This window comes from Lutjanus erythropterus, chromosome 16 (genome assembly GCF_056507025.1).
Source record: "Lutjanus erythropterus isolate fLutEry1 chromosome 16, fLutEry1.hap2, whole genome shotgun sequence".
Lineage (NCBI taxonomy): Eukaryota > Metazoa > Chordata > Actinopteri > Lutjaniformes > Lutjanidae > Lutjanus > Lutjanus erythropterus.
The window spans coordinates 33,085,664-33,102,950 of NC_139332.1; the positions used below are offsets into that span (position 1 = coordinate 33,085,664).

The window sequence follows — 17,287 nt, forward strand, 5'->3', positions numbered from 1 at the left end:
AAAAAAAAACAACATAAAATGCCTCTGGCTGATTTCACTGAGACTGAGTGGTGTTGTGACCCGTGACGTGTTGTGCACACTGTGCATGGTAGCATATTATTCCTCATTTAAAAATGTATTTTTAAAATGTAATGTACGTATCTTTAATCTGACTGCTTTTATTTTTTTTTCTATTTTTCATTTATTCGAAATCTCTCTCATTTATTTATAATCTCATTACATGTAATCCATTACTCCTGAAGCCTGGCTATTGGTTGCATTTGAAGCAGGAAGTTTTACATCCAATCAATGGATCTGGACCTTGACCTTAAAACCCAGTTTCCTCATGGTCTGATCTTGAGTCCCTCAACGCTGCGGTTTATACCTTTTGTTTCCTTTTGGAAGCCAGAGAGGGATTTTTTTTTTTTTTACACAGGGAAGCTGTGCTTTGCCAGTAAACGCTTTGCCTTGGCTTGACACATTCAGTTCATAACTCTTGGCTCTGTTACATCTGTTACATAAGTTGTTGGAGTCCCAGCCTCCTTTGTCTCTCTGGCTCTTCTTTATGGGAGTGTTGTCAGATCTGGAGAGTCTTTCCCTGTTTTCCTAAACACGCTGAAAAACCAACCATTCAACACTTGCCTCGACCTAAAGTTACATCTTGTGTGGTTCCCAAACACACAACAGGTAACGGAGAGAAACAACACATTTAATATCCACATCTGACTCTGGTAAGGCAGGATGTTTGATTTCTTTTTGCTGCTAAAATATCAATAATTGCTCATTGAACTGATGCGGTGACATACTTGGGATCTTAAGTGGTGTGCATGTCTCTTTGCTCTGATCTTTTTCTCACCTGAAATTATTTCTCTAGGTGGGCGTGGCAGCATGAGTGAGTCATGCACGCAGTAGCTTTTATACAGGTGTTCAGCCGGAGAGCATCCATTTGCACAGTTCACCATGGTGGAGGACAGAAATATGCTCAAGTAAGTAGACACATTAATATTAATTTTAAATTTTCTGTAATAGAATTTAATTAATTTAATTTCCATCTCTTTTAAAAATCAAATGAGAAATAATGTGGAAAAAGTGAAATATTCATGAGCTCTTTAACATTTATTTTGTAATGTCGTATTTTTCTGTAGTTACTTACGTTTTCACGTAAATTACTTATGCACTTATTCATTTAAACAGGAAATGTGAAAAGACTGTTTAGGTCAGCAGTGCTTCTTATTTATTGTTGCCATTTGTTGTTTTGTTTATTGCTTATTTATTTTATTATTTATCACTAGGGCCTGACTGATACTGGATTTTTGGGGCCGATATCAGTATTAGAGCATAAAAAAAAAAAAAAAATCCAATATCACAACATTAAGCAGCATTTTTTGTACAGTATATTGAATATTTACATTAATACACATTTTTGTGCAGTGATCCCTGAAATGTATTTATCAAACATTTGTGACAAAGATATGTAAAAGTCGCAGGATATAAACTTTATTGTCCATAAGACACAAAAACGAACATGTGTATATATAATACATAATTGCTAAATATATAATCAAATTATAATAAAAATTAAATAAGAAAAACAATCTGCTTTTAAAAATAATACATTATAATGCTGTTATAAGACAATATAATAAAAATATTTTTCACATTTCTTCTATGAAGATACATTTTATACAATGTGTTATATAATATTTTTATCATCACTCGTGTGTAAAGTAACATTTTTCAGGGTTACTGTTTTGGGGGTTACAAATTATGTTTTTGATTAATACAGTTTTATTGTTCATCTTTTATTTAATCAGCAAAAAATAACATTTCCTTTCTTCTTTCTTTCTTTCTTTCTTTCTCGTTTGGGTGTCTTTACCCAGGAGGCCGTGGGACACGTGTCGAGAGGTCCCGTTAATTGAAGATGAACAGACGCCATGGAAAATGATCAAACTGCTAAAGATCATTACTCTGTGTGTCGTCGCTGTGTTGGTGTTTGGATTGGCGCTATGTAGCAAGGTTTGCTGTTTTTTAATTTTTTTTAATACATATGTGACATTAATACTAAATATGAGGGGGTTTTGATTTTTACTCTGTTGAGAAAATACATTTTTGAACCTTGTAACAGGCCAGTCTACTAGTGATTTATCTGTTAAATTAAATGTTAAATACACATTTTTAAACAATAATCCTAATTTAACTTTGATTCAGAAGAGCGACAGAGCAGGTTGAGCAGTGTTCCTGCCTTTTTTTTTTTTTTAACTAAGAAGTGATACAGGGTATAGCTAAAACTTTATTTGCTCTTGCGTGTTGTCACTCTTGGAATATAGGACACATTAAGTTTGACACCCGGTCATTGTCTGTGGAGCAGGTTTACATTACCTTCATATTACAGTACGATCTAACTCTCCTAGCTTTTCAAACTGTGGTACGATTATCACTGGCGGCACTCAGGCTCCCTCTAGTGGCACACTGAGGAATCTCTTAAATTGTAAGAATTAAATAAATTAATTAAAACATCAGAATACTACTAAATTTCTAATGAAAATACTTAAACTATAAGATTGTTGAAAAGTAATTTAAATCAGCCTGCTAGTCATGTTCATGCACGTAGCCATACATGCTAACCTTGACATGTAATTTTCACAGATTTTGAATCCTTGCAATTGGGTGACTTTTAAAGAATTAAAATAACAAATGTACACATCTTTGTCAAACAGAGGCCTGCAGGTGACTGATCTAACCACAGCCTTGTCTAATTTCAAATTTTATTGCAATAATACAGAAAATTAGTATTTTACCATTGTTTTTAAGGGTTTGTTAGTTAAGCTGCCCCTTTCCTTTAAACCTTTCCCTATGAAACTGGAATTCTGAAATGATCATATGAAAAGTAATCTTCCTATTAGGAATAAACCTGCATCCTGCGTGAACTGAACTGTAGCTGAATAGGGTATGCCAACACTACTGCATTTTAATAATATTTTATGAGGTGGCGCAGGTGTAAAAACTTTGAGAAACTGAACAAACCAATTAAATGAGAATCACTTTTTTTTTTTTTTACTCTGTTCCAGGCTTCTTTTCTCCTTCTTATCACCTTATCCAATGAAGGCACAAAGACCCTCCCAGATGAGCAGAAACCTGTCGCTCTGTTGTGTATCGGCTGCGCTGTCATCGCATCCAGCGTCCTTCTACTCCTCAAAAGCTTCTGGAAAGCGTGTTACAAAACCTCAAAGCTGCCAAGAAAAACAACTATTGCCCTGGTAAGACAAGAGTCAACATTTCCTCAGTTTGTTTATGTTGTACTGATGCCAAAAACTGGCAGAGGACTTGGCCCGTGTTGCTGAATTTCCCTCTGCGTCTCCTTCAGGTCCTGTTCTTTGAGTTCTTGGTGTCTCTGGGTGCAGCAATTCTCACAATCGTAGCGATGCCTCACCTGGACATTGTGACCAACGTGACGATACTGAACGGCGTAGCCGTCCTCTCTGCGCTGCTACAGATGATCGCTCAGTGCACTGCCAAAGAGAGGAATCGCTTCCTGGTGCCATCCATCACTGCCTTTCTCCTCATTTTGCTCGGTTACGTGCTATTCCTCTACTTGTACATTATAAAGGACCCCACCGATATCAAGATGATCATTTGGGTGGGTCTGGCAGTCAGTGCGTCATTCTTGGTGTCTTTCAACTGGTGGGAAAACTACTTCAGACTGATCAGTCAGAACAGCGGCTCCAGCTTCCTCAAGAACCTCTGCAGAGACATAACAAAGTGCCAAAACATGTTACACATCCTGTCCAGCCTGCTCAGGATCGTGGTGACCGCCACTGTGCTCGGAGCCTACGTCCCTCTGGACAAAATGGACTGGGAGATAGTGCGCTCCATCCCGAGACGTGAGACAAGAATCATAGTCATCACCATCGGCGTCCAGCTGATCTCCTCTGCACTCTGCCACTGGTTTGCATTGGCAGCCTGTAAGATGCACGCCCTGCGACGATGCTTCATCCTGCCTTTGTACCTGGCCTCCTTGGCGGTCATGGTTCTGTACATCGTCCCCGTTATCGTTTACTATCAGGACTACAGAGTAAGTCTGAACGGGACTGCAAGCATCAACTTCACAGGTTACTGCGATGTAGCTGTGGATGGAAGAAATCGCAGCTTGAATGGCAGCGTGTTCCATGAGCTGGTTTTGGATGCGACACACACCCTGTGCTTCTTGGACATGTCCAAGATACTTGACATCAGCATACTGACAGGTATGAAATTGAGCCTGGTAAAAGTTATATTACAGTCACATTATACACAGAAATGTCCCCAGACCAAAGCACATAGAGTTTTGCAGACTATAGCATGTAGGCCAAAATATGGAGGGAAAGATGCAATCTGGAAAACTTTGCCATCTAGCATGTTTCTTAATTTTCCTTCAGGTTCAGCAGTGTCCTGGTGGCTCGGTCTTGTGTTGGCGACCATCCATCTGTGGTACCTCAGTGTAAATCGTATCCAGAGGACCCAAGACCTGTTCATCAGGAGGCTGTACGAAGGAGCCTTTATTGAACAATCTCTGCTCCTCAACACCCGATTCGACATCCCGACCAAAGACAAGATGAAGAAGTAAGTGTAGGAGTAGTAATCCATTTTGGTTCTCAAAAGAGTCATCTGAAGCAAAGTTTTTGTTAATTCCTCAAAGTCTTGAGCTGGTCAGTTTAGGCCAATCAAGTCAGAGTTCTTCAAACAAAGCTGTTTGAAAAATGTTTCTCAAATTTGCAAAATCTTGCCATGTCAAATTTTAGACCAGTTGAAAAGGCGATGGTGTACCTGTGCGCCACCATGTGGCATGAGACCTACGACGAAATGATGAACATCATCATTTCAATCTTCAGGTAAGTTACACAGACTCTATGATATCATCTTGTCAGGTTTTTGCTTCCATGGCCCAGCCACATTTAGCAGTGCATGCTTAAGAACCTCAAAATTTACTTTAATCAGTAAATTTCCTTACAGTTTCTCTTTATGTTTCTCTAAACACTGCAGACTGGACAAGTACAGACCAAAGAATGACCCAAAACATAATGATTTCACCTTCGAGGCTCATATCTACTTTGACGATGCATTCAAGGACGGTGAGGGAAGTCAGGGGCGTCACCTCAACAAATATGCACGGGACCTGGTTGAAATTTTCACCGAAGTTTATGGGTAAGAATCGCGTTTACAGACGGTTCCAAAAACTTACCACTGAAGTCAGTTCTGACCTGACAAGAGCATTTGACACACCACCAGAAAAGTTTGAATTGCTATTAAAGTGTTCTCTCGTTCTGTGTCACCAGCATCTTCACAAACATCGACAAGAGGTTCTTCGAAACGCAGCAGCAGGTCCCTGATCTGAAGGTCATAAGGACACCATACGGGGGTCGTGTTGTGGTCACCATGCCTCATGGGAACCTTATCATAGTTCACTTCAAAGACAAAGAACTCATCCGCCACAAGAAGAGATGGTCTCAGGTATGAAAATAATGACTTCTTATGCTATTTACAGTTTGCTTCATGTTTAACAATTAGATTCTTCTGAGGAGACACCAGAACATTTCTCTATTTCCAACTCAACAATGCTTGAACGCTTAAATCCTGAGAAATATCAGTTTTGTTCATCGCTATCTCTTATCTTCCAGGTTATGTACCTTTACTATCTTCTGGGCTGGAAACTCATGACCAAATATTACACTCGCTGGCAGAAGGGAGACAAGGAGGTGGAGCTGAAAGTAGCGGTCCAGGTGAGGCAAAAGAAACACACAACATTAAGATAGTTGGTTGGATATTTTTTGAAGAGCTTGAACACGCTCAACTCCTCAGTACTTCTAAAGGAAACCAAACACAAAGCAAACTGTGCCTTTTTCTCCAGAGAGAGAAGCACAACACCTACATTCTGGCCTTAGACGGGGACACGGACTTCCAGCCGGCTGCAGTGATGCTGCTCATCGATCGTCTGAAAATGTATCCACGTGTCGGGGCAGCATGTGGCAGGATTCACCCCACCGGATCAGGTTGGCACATTGATTCATATCGCAACATTATTCACGATTTGGTATTTTTTGTGTCAGAGTGCAATTCACATTTACACCCATGCTGAGCTGTACACACATATTTAATAGGATTACATTACTTATGATCAAAAACTAGCAAGTTGACAACTTTGCTAACGCATCCAGACCTCATGCAAGTGCAAAAACGCAAGACATGCCAAGCCAGCTAATACTACTCACTTGTTTAACAGCAAGAAGGTTGTTTCAGAGTCTTTCAAAACATTTTCTCTGTTCCAATCTTACCAAATTCAGTGACATATGATACGATATGATATGATACAACAACAAACACTGAAATAAATGTTCCAGTCTTGGGCAGCTGGTGGTGAGCGATTTAGAGCTGTAAAGCATTATACAGTGACATACCTGGCAATCCAAGTTACATAAAGCAAGAACAGGTGGTCGGGGTGCAGAGTGGTGCTGACAGAGGCTTCTTATTACAAGTGATGTGATCACATCCACCACTGGAGCTGAAAACCCAACAGTGACCAGCGCTGCACACATGCCTCTATATTTCCTCGACAGGTCCTACAGTGTGGTTTCAGAAGTTTGAGTACGCTGTCAGTCACTGGCTGCAGAAGACAGCGGAGCATGTGATCGGTTGCGTGCTGTGCAGCCCCGGATGCTTCAGTCTGTTCAGAGCAGAGGCGCTGATGGACGACAACGTAATGAAGAGATACTCCACCAAGTCCACGGAGGCGAGCCACTACATCCAGTACGACCAAGGTAGAAAATGGTGCTTGAGGCTTCCTTGTGTCTCTCGCTCGGTCTTGGGGACGGCTTTCACAATTAGTCTCTCTGTCTTCCTCTGAAATACAAGCACATTTTCTGCTTCCTGCAGGTGAGGACCGCTGGCTGTGTACTCTAATGCTGAAGCAGGGATGGAGAGTTGAGTACAACGCTGCAAGCGATGCTTACACCAACGCACCTGAGGACTTCAAAGAACTCTTCAACCAGGTGAGTGCTGCAGCTGATCACATATTATGATGGAATATCCATGCAGATTTGACAGTCTGATATATTCCATTACACTATCAGTCATCATAAAGATTACTTTTCATCTACAGCGCCGGCGATGGGGGCCGTCCACAATGGCCAACGTGGTGGATCTTCTGGGCTCCTCCAGCATAATTTCCAAGAGGAACCCATCCATGTCCAAACCCTTCATGTTTTACCAGCTCTTTGCCATCACCTCAGCCATCCTGGCCCCCGCCACCATCTGCCTTATGATTGCAGGTTGGTGTTTTGTGTTTGAGGCTAGTGTCAGTATGTACAGTAAGATGTTCCCATGGGAGGCGGTTTGCCACAGCCGCCTCACTACAGCAATGCAGTTATTGTCACAGCCCTGTTTGAGGCTATCATCTCTGCACATGCAACCATTTGTGAACTTGTGAACTTACCCTACCATTTGTCTTTAAATAAATGCAAAAGAAAATCAAAGAAATAAGAATGGTTAACACTCAGTTCTGTGCATGTGCCTCCTTCATTGTGGCCTCCAGGTAGTTTTTCCATCATCTTCGGAATGCATGCCTCTGTTGCCCTGATCCTGGCTGTGATACCTCCTGCCATCTACCTGGGTCTTTGCTTTAAACTCAAAACGGACACTCAGATCAAGATTGCAGGAGTCATGAGCATCATTTACGCATTCCTCATGTTGGTGGTGGCGATGACCATTATTGGTAAGTTATATATAAATTGCGGACGTGCAGCTGCTTTATTTGGCTACTTGAAGCTGCTTTAACCTTAAAAACTCAACATATTTTTATGTTTCTTCAGGTTCAATGGTGGAGGAACAAACCATCTTGACGCCCAGCAGCCTTTTCGTTGTCGCCATGGCCATCATTTACATCACAACGGCGATACTGCATCCTCAGGAAGTCCAGCTTGTGTTCCATGGCTTTCTCTACATCATCTGCGTCCCCAGCGCCTACCTGCTGCTCACCATCTACTCCATGGTCAACATGAACAACGTGTCCTGGGGAACGCGGGAGTCGAAACCTGCAGCTGGAGCTCCCCAACCGGAAGTCGCCACCCTGCAGACAACAGGACAGAAAGGTAGATACCACGTTGAAACTAAAAAGTTATGCCACAGTGCAGCCCTAGACCAGCATTGTTAGTTGTGATGACTAAATTAATCTTCATCCTTGCAGCCAAAAGCATCTTTCAGCGACTTTTCTCCTGGGTCAAATGTTGCAAGAAGTCCAACCGGAGATCTGGAGAAGGGCAGGTCACTGTCAACCAGGACAACATGATCCCACAGTCCACACAGTCTGAAATGTTGCCCCAAAATACTATTGTGGAGGACATAAGAATCCCAGAGGAACAACAGAGGTCAGTTCTTAAGGTGGAACTTCTATATGATATGCAATATGTCAGCATTATGATACTAATAATTTGCCTGATTGCATTTCAGGCAAGTGGAACCTGTTTTCAACCATCCTGTCCAATGTAAGTTCAAACAATTTTGCATGATTTTGCTTTCAAATGAAAGTGTGGCATTATCTAATATCCTCCTGCCTCGCTCTTTTCTGCAGGTTGGGTCACACAACTAAAGAATTCATCAACTGAAACGCAACTGCAAGAGGAATCACTTGACCAGGTGTGTATGTCTCATTTTAGCATTTTGTATCTGCCTTTGAATCACATTTTAATTGTCTCAGCCCTGGTTTTGTTATTGCTCCTATTTTTCAAAATTATGCTCACAATGTTTAGTTTTCCTAGTGCAGGAGAAACCTCAATTTAAAGGGGTAGTTCAGATTATTTGATGTGGGGCTGTATGGGGCCCTGAAGAGCGACCAGCACAGAAGCTAAGCGATGTACTGCTTTGGACGGAAAGGTGCAAAACGTAGCAAACCAAAAAAGAAAAAAAATTGTATACATTTAAGTGTATGCTATATTTACTTTCTTTTTACTTTACACTCTTTTCAAAGCAACCAAACTCCATTGACAAAACCAGTCATTTTATCCTACAAACCACAGGAGCTGCTGGTCTACCGCTGCCTCAATTCATTAGTTAGTTAGTGTTAATGTGTGACTTTGGTGTTTCAGAAGGTTAGCTTGAATCCACTCAACCACACGAACTTACAGATCGAGGCAGCAGTAGACCCGCAACTCCCATGTTCTGCAAAGTACAATTATTGATTTTCCCAGTGGAGTTTAGTTGCTTTGGAGGGGGTGATATTTGGCCTATATAACAGCGGTCTCTCATCAGAAAAGGCTGTCTGATGCCAAGGTAAAGTGGTGAAAATATTCTTAATATAATGCACACCTAAACCTTTTAGGTGGATCTTGTACCTTTAGATGTTGAACCTGTCCACAGCAGCAACTGCACCTGCTTCAAATAATCCAAGCTTTTTTTTTTATGGAATAATTAATTGAAAGGGTTTCTGTGTTTCTTTGCAGGACGAGGAGCAGTTCTGGAGAGATCTTCAGGACAAGTATCTGCAACCTCTGCCTGACGACAAAGAGAAACAGAAAAAGATAGCCAGTGAACTAAAGGATCTGAGAAACAAGGTAGGCGTGTGGGGCTGAGCTGCGGCACATATCCGACAGGAAACCACTGGGAAGTTTACTGTAATAATCCTACGTTCTCCTTACACACAGATAAACTTCGCCTTCTTCATGTTGAATGCCATGTGGCTGGTGGCAACCTTTACCCTCCAGACATTCAACGTTTCCATCACCATCACGATCCCCAAGTTGAACCTCGACCTTGAGGACACCGGAGACGAAATACAGATCGATCCCATTGGCTTCATGTTCATTCTGGGATTTGCCACGTCAGTCATAATCCAGTTCTTGACCATGCTGTACCACAGGTGACCATTTTCATCAAATGACAGAAATTTGATTTTAGTGACTTCTTTTTTCGTTTGTTTAGAAAATCTAACTTTCTTTTTCTGTGTTCATCCAGACTCTCCACTCTGATACATTATGTGGCCTTTCTGGACACAGAGCCCAGAGAGCCAAAACCTGAACCTGAATACAAGCTAGGCAAAAAGGTATTTACTGAAACTGCTTCTACTGCTTATTTTTCAAGACTTGCTGCTGTTGCTACTAGACAAGACTAGACAAGACGTCACAATCTGTACTTTGTATTAAATTAGATTATTATTACATCCTTAGGTCTGTCAGATTCTAAGACCTTAAACTCCTGTTTTTATTTACGCCTAAAGTTAGCTTTTCTCACTTTTTTTTTTTAAGAAAAAATCCTCAAATTTTCTGATTCCAGCTTCTTAAATTGGAATATTTGCTAGTTTCTTTAGTCCTCTTTGATGAAATGGAATATCTTTGGGTTGTGGACCAAACAAGACAGTTGAAGACATTTTTCACCATTTTTTAGACCAAGCAACTATTCGATTAATTCAGAAAATGATCGGCAGATCAATCGACAATGAAACTAGTTGTTAGTCCCTGCTCTAGTTAGCTGTTTTTGTAGAATGTTGCACTAAAAGGTGCAAAGGAAACCAGATGTTTCTAGAGGTGTCAGGTTGTGTTGGCAGAGACTTGCCTAATGGGGATGATGAAACTTTAAACACAGGCTGTGGTTAATGTGGATCTCTGGGTTTTGACCTTTTTCTAGCTCACATACTCAAACAGGTTGGGTTGAAAAGCAGTGAACGTGTCCTTTAAAGAGAAGCTTGCTGTATTGACCTTCATAGTCTTGCATTTGATCTAACATCATTCTCCACAGCCAATAATTTGAGGATCTACCTCACCCTAATTATTAAGACTTACGTGGTATGCTAATAACAATAAAGAACATACCATTACCCTGCAAATACTTCTGTTTAATTACTGAAACAGCAAAGGCTGAAAACACTAACATCAATCCAGCCACGCCTTCCTGCTGCAGGGGTTAGATGGGAACAAATAGTTTAGTCACTTGCCAAAAGTATTCCAGGTGTGGTGGCACTTATCCAAACTGATGTTACATCAATCTCCTTCCAGATCAAGTCCTCTGTGTCTCAGTCCGCCTCTGACTCCGCCTCCACCTCCGCCTCCATCTCCGCCTCTTCCTTCAAGGAGGACTCTGAAGATGAATTCAGTGACGACGATTTCCCGTCCTACCTGTACGCTAGAAATCAAAATGGAGAGACTATGGTTTGAACACACACTCTGTGCACAACAGACACATTTTAGCACTTTCAAATATCCGCTCCATGTGAGTTGAGATGCGTATTATTTATGTTATGTTTGATATTTATTTATAAAAGTCTTTTATTGAACCAAATGCCGCAAAACGCTTTGCAGAAAACGAGTGACACATTCTAGATGAATGTATATCTTGTGTGCAGATGAAAACACAGAGGTCAGTAAATTAAACACTTTCAAGGGCGTGTTCACACCTGAAGGTCCCATTCCAGAATTGAAACAATGCGATGTTTAAATTTGTGTCCATAAAACTGAAAATTCAAACGATCCAGAAATTGTAAACGCAAGTCACGTGGTGGAAACTTTGCTCAGTTACCGGTCCTTTCAGGTTATCGTCTGCTTTTTTGGGATTGTGATGCCTGTTGCAATGAAGTTGCAGAACTGCAAAAAAATGTCGCACACTCTGTTCTGATTCTTCTATGTAACCTTACCAGAAAGACTCAGGATTGCAAAAAAATGGACAAAACAGAATTTATTTGTGAACAAAGACGTGCACCCGGGGTGTATTCGATAAAGAAGCAAAGTCTTTTTGGAGCTCAAACTCAAAAGCAAAAACTTTGTGTTCTTTGCAGTAACCGGAACAATTTAAGAAAATAAAATGACAAATAAAAAGTAAATAATGATGTTCATGTATGACTATTGCGCGGAGGACTGATATGATTGGTGGAACATGTAGAAAGCTACAATGATTGGTCAAATTTGTAGAGAAGTTGCAGTGATTGGACAAAATTGCAAGATTATACAGGATTCACGTTGCGATCGTAACATCAGTATTATATAATTTAATAATGCACTTCTCACCGTGTGGTGAGTCCAGTTTGTCCGCTGCAAGTGGACATTTTGGTAGCAAACACGCTACTAGTTAACCAACCACCAAAACAGGGAGAGAAAACATTTTTTAACCAATGAAATTACACATGCAATAGTACGCTTCCTGTGATTGGTTCAAAATGGTGTTCACACCAGAAGTGTACTGCTCCAGGGTTCACCTCACAGTGGTCTGAGGCCACACCTTCGAGGCGGAGCAGAGTTCAAGTCCAGCTTTCAGTTCATCTGGACTAAACGAGGCCGGTGTGAACGCGCCTCAATGCTATTTATGAAGGACCTGAAGTTATTTTATATTGTAAATGTTAGTTTTCTTTGAGTTTGCTGCTTCTGTGCTCAATGAAACTGTAATGTGAAGAGGAGTTAATGAAGTTTGGAAAAACGTGTGAAGAGAAATTAAACTGTTTGCATCTACTGTCACAGACAAACTGTTGAAGTCTTGTAATAATAATAATAATGGTGAGGAAGTCGAGGAAATGATGACATGAATCCTAAAAATCAGGGAAGTTTTAAATCAGGGAAATCTTTAATAAAAAAAATGCCAAAGACGATGATAAACTGTTGCTACTTTTTTCTGGATCATCTGTATCTTTATTGCACAATTTTTTTTTGTTTTGTTTCTTTGTTTGTTTCATAATTGTGCCCCCAGATAATCATAAAATGAAAAGAAGTCAAAGTTGTTGTCTGGTGGGTAAAAAAGAATCTGCTGGTGACATTTTGTGCATCAGAAAAGGCACATCGGTCGCCAGACTCTAACAAGTATTACCAAATATGAAATCATGATTGAACTGAAGTAAAATCATGTTTCTATGTTTTTTGTAGTTGTGTTATTGATGAGTTGTCTGCTGAAGGCTGTTTTGTTGTTTCTGTTTTTCAGTAAAGCACTTTGTGATTTAGTTTTTAAACGTATTAAAAGATGAAGATTTTCAGGTGGCTGTTGAGGACTGTGCAAATTAAACACTGTACGAGAGAGTTTTGATTTGATTTTTTTCTTTTTTATTCTGAGTGAGTGAAGAAATATTTGTGGAAAATATGGCATCATTAACTTCATACATCCAAATGAGGAATATATCACATTATGCTGTTAGTTTATTCCACAAATGTTTCCAATAAATCTACAGTGTGGATTTTAAACTACAGTAAATTGTGTTGTTGTTGTTGTTGTTGGTGATGACTTGAATGTGAATGACTCATGTGAGCCCTCTGACACCCTTTAATTCTAACTTTGCATGCATTCCTCTGGCAGAGTGACTTGAATGACTGGAATACGAGTGGTTTATTTTAGTTATTAAAATTATATACCACATCCACAAGGTTGGTCACCACCAACAACAAAGGACAAACACTCCTGTACTGGCTGTGCTGTGCAGGTGGCGACTCATGACTACACCTCGAAACGGGCGTCAGCAGGCATAATTTAGTGGCGCACACATCACATGTAATTAGTTTTTAATTTCCATTACAAACAAACAAGCAAGAATGACAACATGACAACACAAAGGTGTGGCTACTGCACGGACAAGACGAGGGAGGAGAGCAGGGGAGGCTGTATATTTTTATTTGTATATTTAGTTTATTTGTTATTTATTTTTCTGACAACTTTTTACTTTTACTCCCTACATTTTAACACAAATATCTGCACTTTCGTCCCCTTACATTTTCAAATATAGTGTCTTACTTTAGTTTTAGTTGAAGGGAATTATTGATTATTTTTTGTTTTCCTTTCGTTATGTGCCGACTTACCAACGTCAAGACCAATTTCAAACTGAATGGACTGCGACAATAACACATGCAGAAGACAAATCTTTAGTGTATCCATCAGTGCATCACGAACAAGATGAAAACAACATAAGACAACAACAAAAAAAAATAATAATAACAGTAAAAAGATGCAAAAAGAACAAGACAAAAAACTTACAAGATGAAAAAGAAGGAATGAGACGCAACAGACAAGAGAAGGACACTCGACTGTGCAGAAAAGGAGAAGTTTAAATTAGCTTTGCACAGAAACAGTCTGCAGAAATATCCTTCTTAGGGTGACTTTTTACATTTATACCTTGAGTACATTTCAGAGCCTGTACTTTTTCACTTTTACTTGAGTCAAAAAGTTTAATTTGTACTTATACTTTTGCCAGTCTTTTTACACAAGTAACTGTACTTCTACTTGAGTACAGAATGTGTGTACATTTGCCACCTCTGTGAAGATGAACATGAGCATATGTAGAAAATAATAATAATAATAATTTTATTTATATAGCGCCTTTAAAGACAAAGTGCTTTGACAGACAAAGAAAAGAGCGGGATACCCTAGAGGCAAAATAACAACAGAAGGCCAACACAAGCAAGAACGTAAAACTACGATACAAGCAAAAGACACTAAAACATAGTAAAATAAGACAAAACAGTAAAAGAGAAAAGAACAAGAGAGCAGGAAAAAACATGAGAATAACATGAAACTGACAACAACATATGAAAAAATATTGTAAAAACACTTGAACAAAATCATCAAGTGACCATTATTTAAACAAAGGAGCTGTGCAGTTTGTGCAGGAACGCCTTAAATATTGTCCAGAGAACGTGCAAACATTTACAGTATGAAGAATAAAGAATATTTGCAATGAAATGTGCAGCATCACTGTGGTATGCAGAGGGTGGGGACATGGGTGACGGGGGAGGGGGGGGGTTGGGCAGGCTGCAGCCGATCGACTTCTTGGCAAAGCAGGTGATTCGCTGCAGCAGCAGCAGCATTTCAGATAACAATGGGGAAAGTGAGGATGATGATGCCATCGTAGAAGAGAATTTTTTCAGTTGTTATGTAACAACACAATAATTACAGTACATATTTGCCCTTTATTTTATGACTAACTAGCTCATTATTAAGTCAAAAGAAATGTTTGACCTTTTGGATGGTTGTGCAGAAGCTGAGTAACTAACCTGTTTGGTCAGATTTCCTTTATTTTCTTTGCAGGACTCTCAATCAAAACTATCAGTTCCTGTAACCAGTTCAGGCTGTAAAAGCAAGAAACTTAAAGTTGTTGTTTTTGTCATTTGCTGATTTTATGCCTCCATCCTGTTGATCTTTCAGCAGGTGGTTTCATTTCAGAGGGGAGAAAACAAACCCAGTCAGAGCATACTGGTGGCATTTTGACTTGAAAAGAGGTCAACCTTATAGTAACTTTAAGTTTTTCCTTTCCTTTTTCTGTGCTGGCTCACTGGCACACCTAACTGGGGCGGAGCTTTCAGTTGTTAATACTTGTAATTACTCCTTTTCTTGCTAAGACATTAAAGTGGATCAGTCAGATATGGCACTTCCTCCTGACGCTATCATATTCAAGCCACACAATTATTATTGTTGTTAGTGGATTCCATTCAGCTGGAAATCTGCCTTTGATCATTAGTATGCTTGTATTGTTATATCTGCTGGCAGTGTTAAAATAATAAACGGTTAACAATGGCGTGCATAAATCAACAACAATGCAACATGCAAGGCAGTAATTTAACACCAGAACTAACTTTGTGTCTTCCTGAATAATAGGAGCCCTATTTTAACCCCCATATGTCTGTGGGCGTATGGGCTTATTGGTCATAAAGTGAGGTCAGGGGCGGAACTACCATATATGCAGGTAATGCAGTTGCATTAGGGCCCATGTGCACAAGACTCCAGTCATTCACTAAACAAATATAAGCCCTATTCTTCACGATACTATATAATACTGGGTCACTGCGACTGCCACTTGTTATCAAACATTTTTTTTCCTACAATCGAGGGAGCGAGCACAAGTGATGAATCGACGTCAGCCCACTTTGATTCTGCACCAGCCCACATCCTCCTCCTCAAACCCTTCACATAACAAATGCTGATATAGTGGTATTAAACTGGCAGTTTGAGTTTAGAGCAGATAAAGACGAAGTTTAATCCATTCACCACTCATGTGCTCTTGCGTTTCATATTTTTGACCACGACTACAAAAAAGACGCCACTGTCCAGACTCATGAGACACTGAGCATCACTCTTCTCCAAACCCCAGTGCACACCACTTCAACATGTAGGGAAATGCAAAGCTTGATCGAGCTGCAGCTGCAGCCATAGTTGCTTGCAATCTGCAGCAATAGTTTTGGCGTCTGAAAACACGATGATAATCTGTTATAAATGCTATAAATTATGTCTGCTTCCTCGTGTCCCTGGCGTAAGAGCTTATAGTCACGCTGGCAGCTCTGTGAGGCTACGCTTAGACACAACAATGCATTGAGCTAAATGCTAATGCTAGCATCGCAACATGCACACAATGACAACACTAACATTCTAATATTTAGCAGGCGTATCTTAGTTTATTTGTTGGTCTAACGTTTGCTAATTTGCACCAAACACAAAGTACTCTGATCTTTTAATAACCATAAACTTCATGGCAGTCCATCCAGAAAGTTTTGAGACGTTACAGTCTTGACCCGTCCATAAAACCACGCTGTTAGCAATGCCAACAAACAGAGGCTGGTTCTTTCGAGGTATCATCTCCTCTGCTGTCAGGACAAACTGGTCTCTTTATCACAAAGGGAGTGTGAAGACGACAACGTCTGGCATGTCAAAAATTAATTAAATTCAGACAATGGGTTTCATTGCTTTGGTAATTACAGTGATTCAAAAAGACTTTAAGGAAGTTTGAAAAGATGATATTGATACGGCAGCGCTACGTGTTTAGTCGTTTAGTCTAGACTGGCAAATATTTTAATTTACTTTAGTCACCTACTTTCCCACAAAGATCTTTCAATTAAAGCTGTGGGGAGTTTTAGTCAAGAATGCGGAAAAAAAAACAAAGAAAGAAAGAGTGGTGTTGACGTCACTCACTAATTTAGCGGTTTGATAAAGGATAAACAGCAGCGTGTCGTATGACGATGAAAAAGTTTCATGAAAAAGTCGCTCTGTGTTCATCCTGTGATGTTTCTGTTGTTTTTTTATGGCCGACAAACATGTTTTAGTGACGGTGATGAAATGTGCATTAATTTTTGAAGATGAAAAAAAATGATGAATTACTGGACAATTAATCAAACAACTACAGTCTTAGAAATAAAGATTCTAGACCCATTAAAGGTTTTTCAGGTTGTCCCTGGTAGAACCTTTCATAAAGGTTCCACTTGGGACCTTAACAGAGAATTCGAACTAGAATCCAACTTAAATTGTTATACTTTGAACCATCTGTAAAAAGTTTCACTCAGAACTTTCTGTGAGAGGTTCTACAGAGAACCCCTCTATGGTGTAATGGTTCCAC

At 39.9% G+C, this 17,287-nt stretch overlaps 1 protein-coding gene across 1 annotated transcript; it reads left to right on the forward strand.

The window, feature by feature from the left end:
* The first annotated feature begins 878 nt into the window (after positions 1 to 878).
* Positions 879 to 12,995, forward strand: LOC146313450 (chitin synthase chs-2-like). The gene is made up of 22 exons (XM_084739819.1): positions 879 to 965; positions 1,860 to 1,995; positions 3,048 to 3,236; positions 3,344 to 4,223; positions 4,395 to 4,578; positions 4,758 to 4,847; positions 4,999 to 5,160; positions 5,292 to 5,466; positions 5,634 to 5,735; positions 5,864 to 6,005; positions 6,570 to 6,770; positions 6,886 to 7,001; positions 7,112 to 7,280; positions 7,544 to 7,723; positions 7,821 to 8,099; positions 8,195 to 8,375; positions 8,458 to 8,492; positions 8,579 to 8,643; positions 9,447 to 9,557; positions 9,648 to 9,862; positions 9,958 to 10,045; positions 10,995 to 12,995. The coding sequence occupies exons 1-22, from the start codon at positions 940 to 942 to the stop codon at positions 11,151 to 11,153; spliced, it is 3,885 nt and encodes a 1,294-aa protein (XP_084595945.1). The 5' UTR covers positions 879 to 939; the 3' UTR covers positions 11,154 to 12,995.
* Positions 12,996 to 17,287: the final 4,292 nt, after the last annotated feature.

Bases quoted from the DNA above. Each gene is read 5' to 3' on its own strand.
- LOC146313450 (XM_084739819.1), top strand. From the start codon at position 940: ATGGTGGAGGACAGAAATATGCTCAA. The intron at 1,996-3,047 runs GTTTGCTGTTTT...ACTCTGTTCCAG, and splicing joins GATTGGCGCTATGTAGCAAG to GCTTCTTTTCTCCTTCTTAT. The intron at 7,281-7,543 runs GTTGGTGTTTTG...TGTGGCCTCCAG, and splicing joins CATCTGCCTTATGATTGCAG to GTAGTTTTTCCATCATCTTC.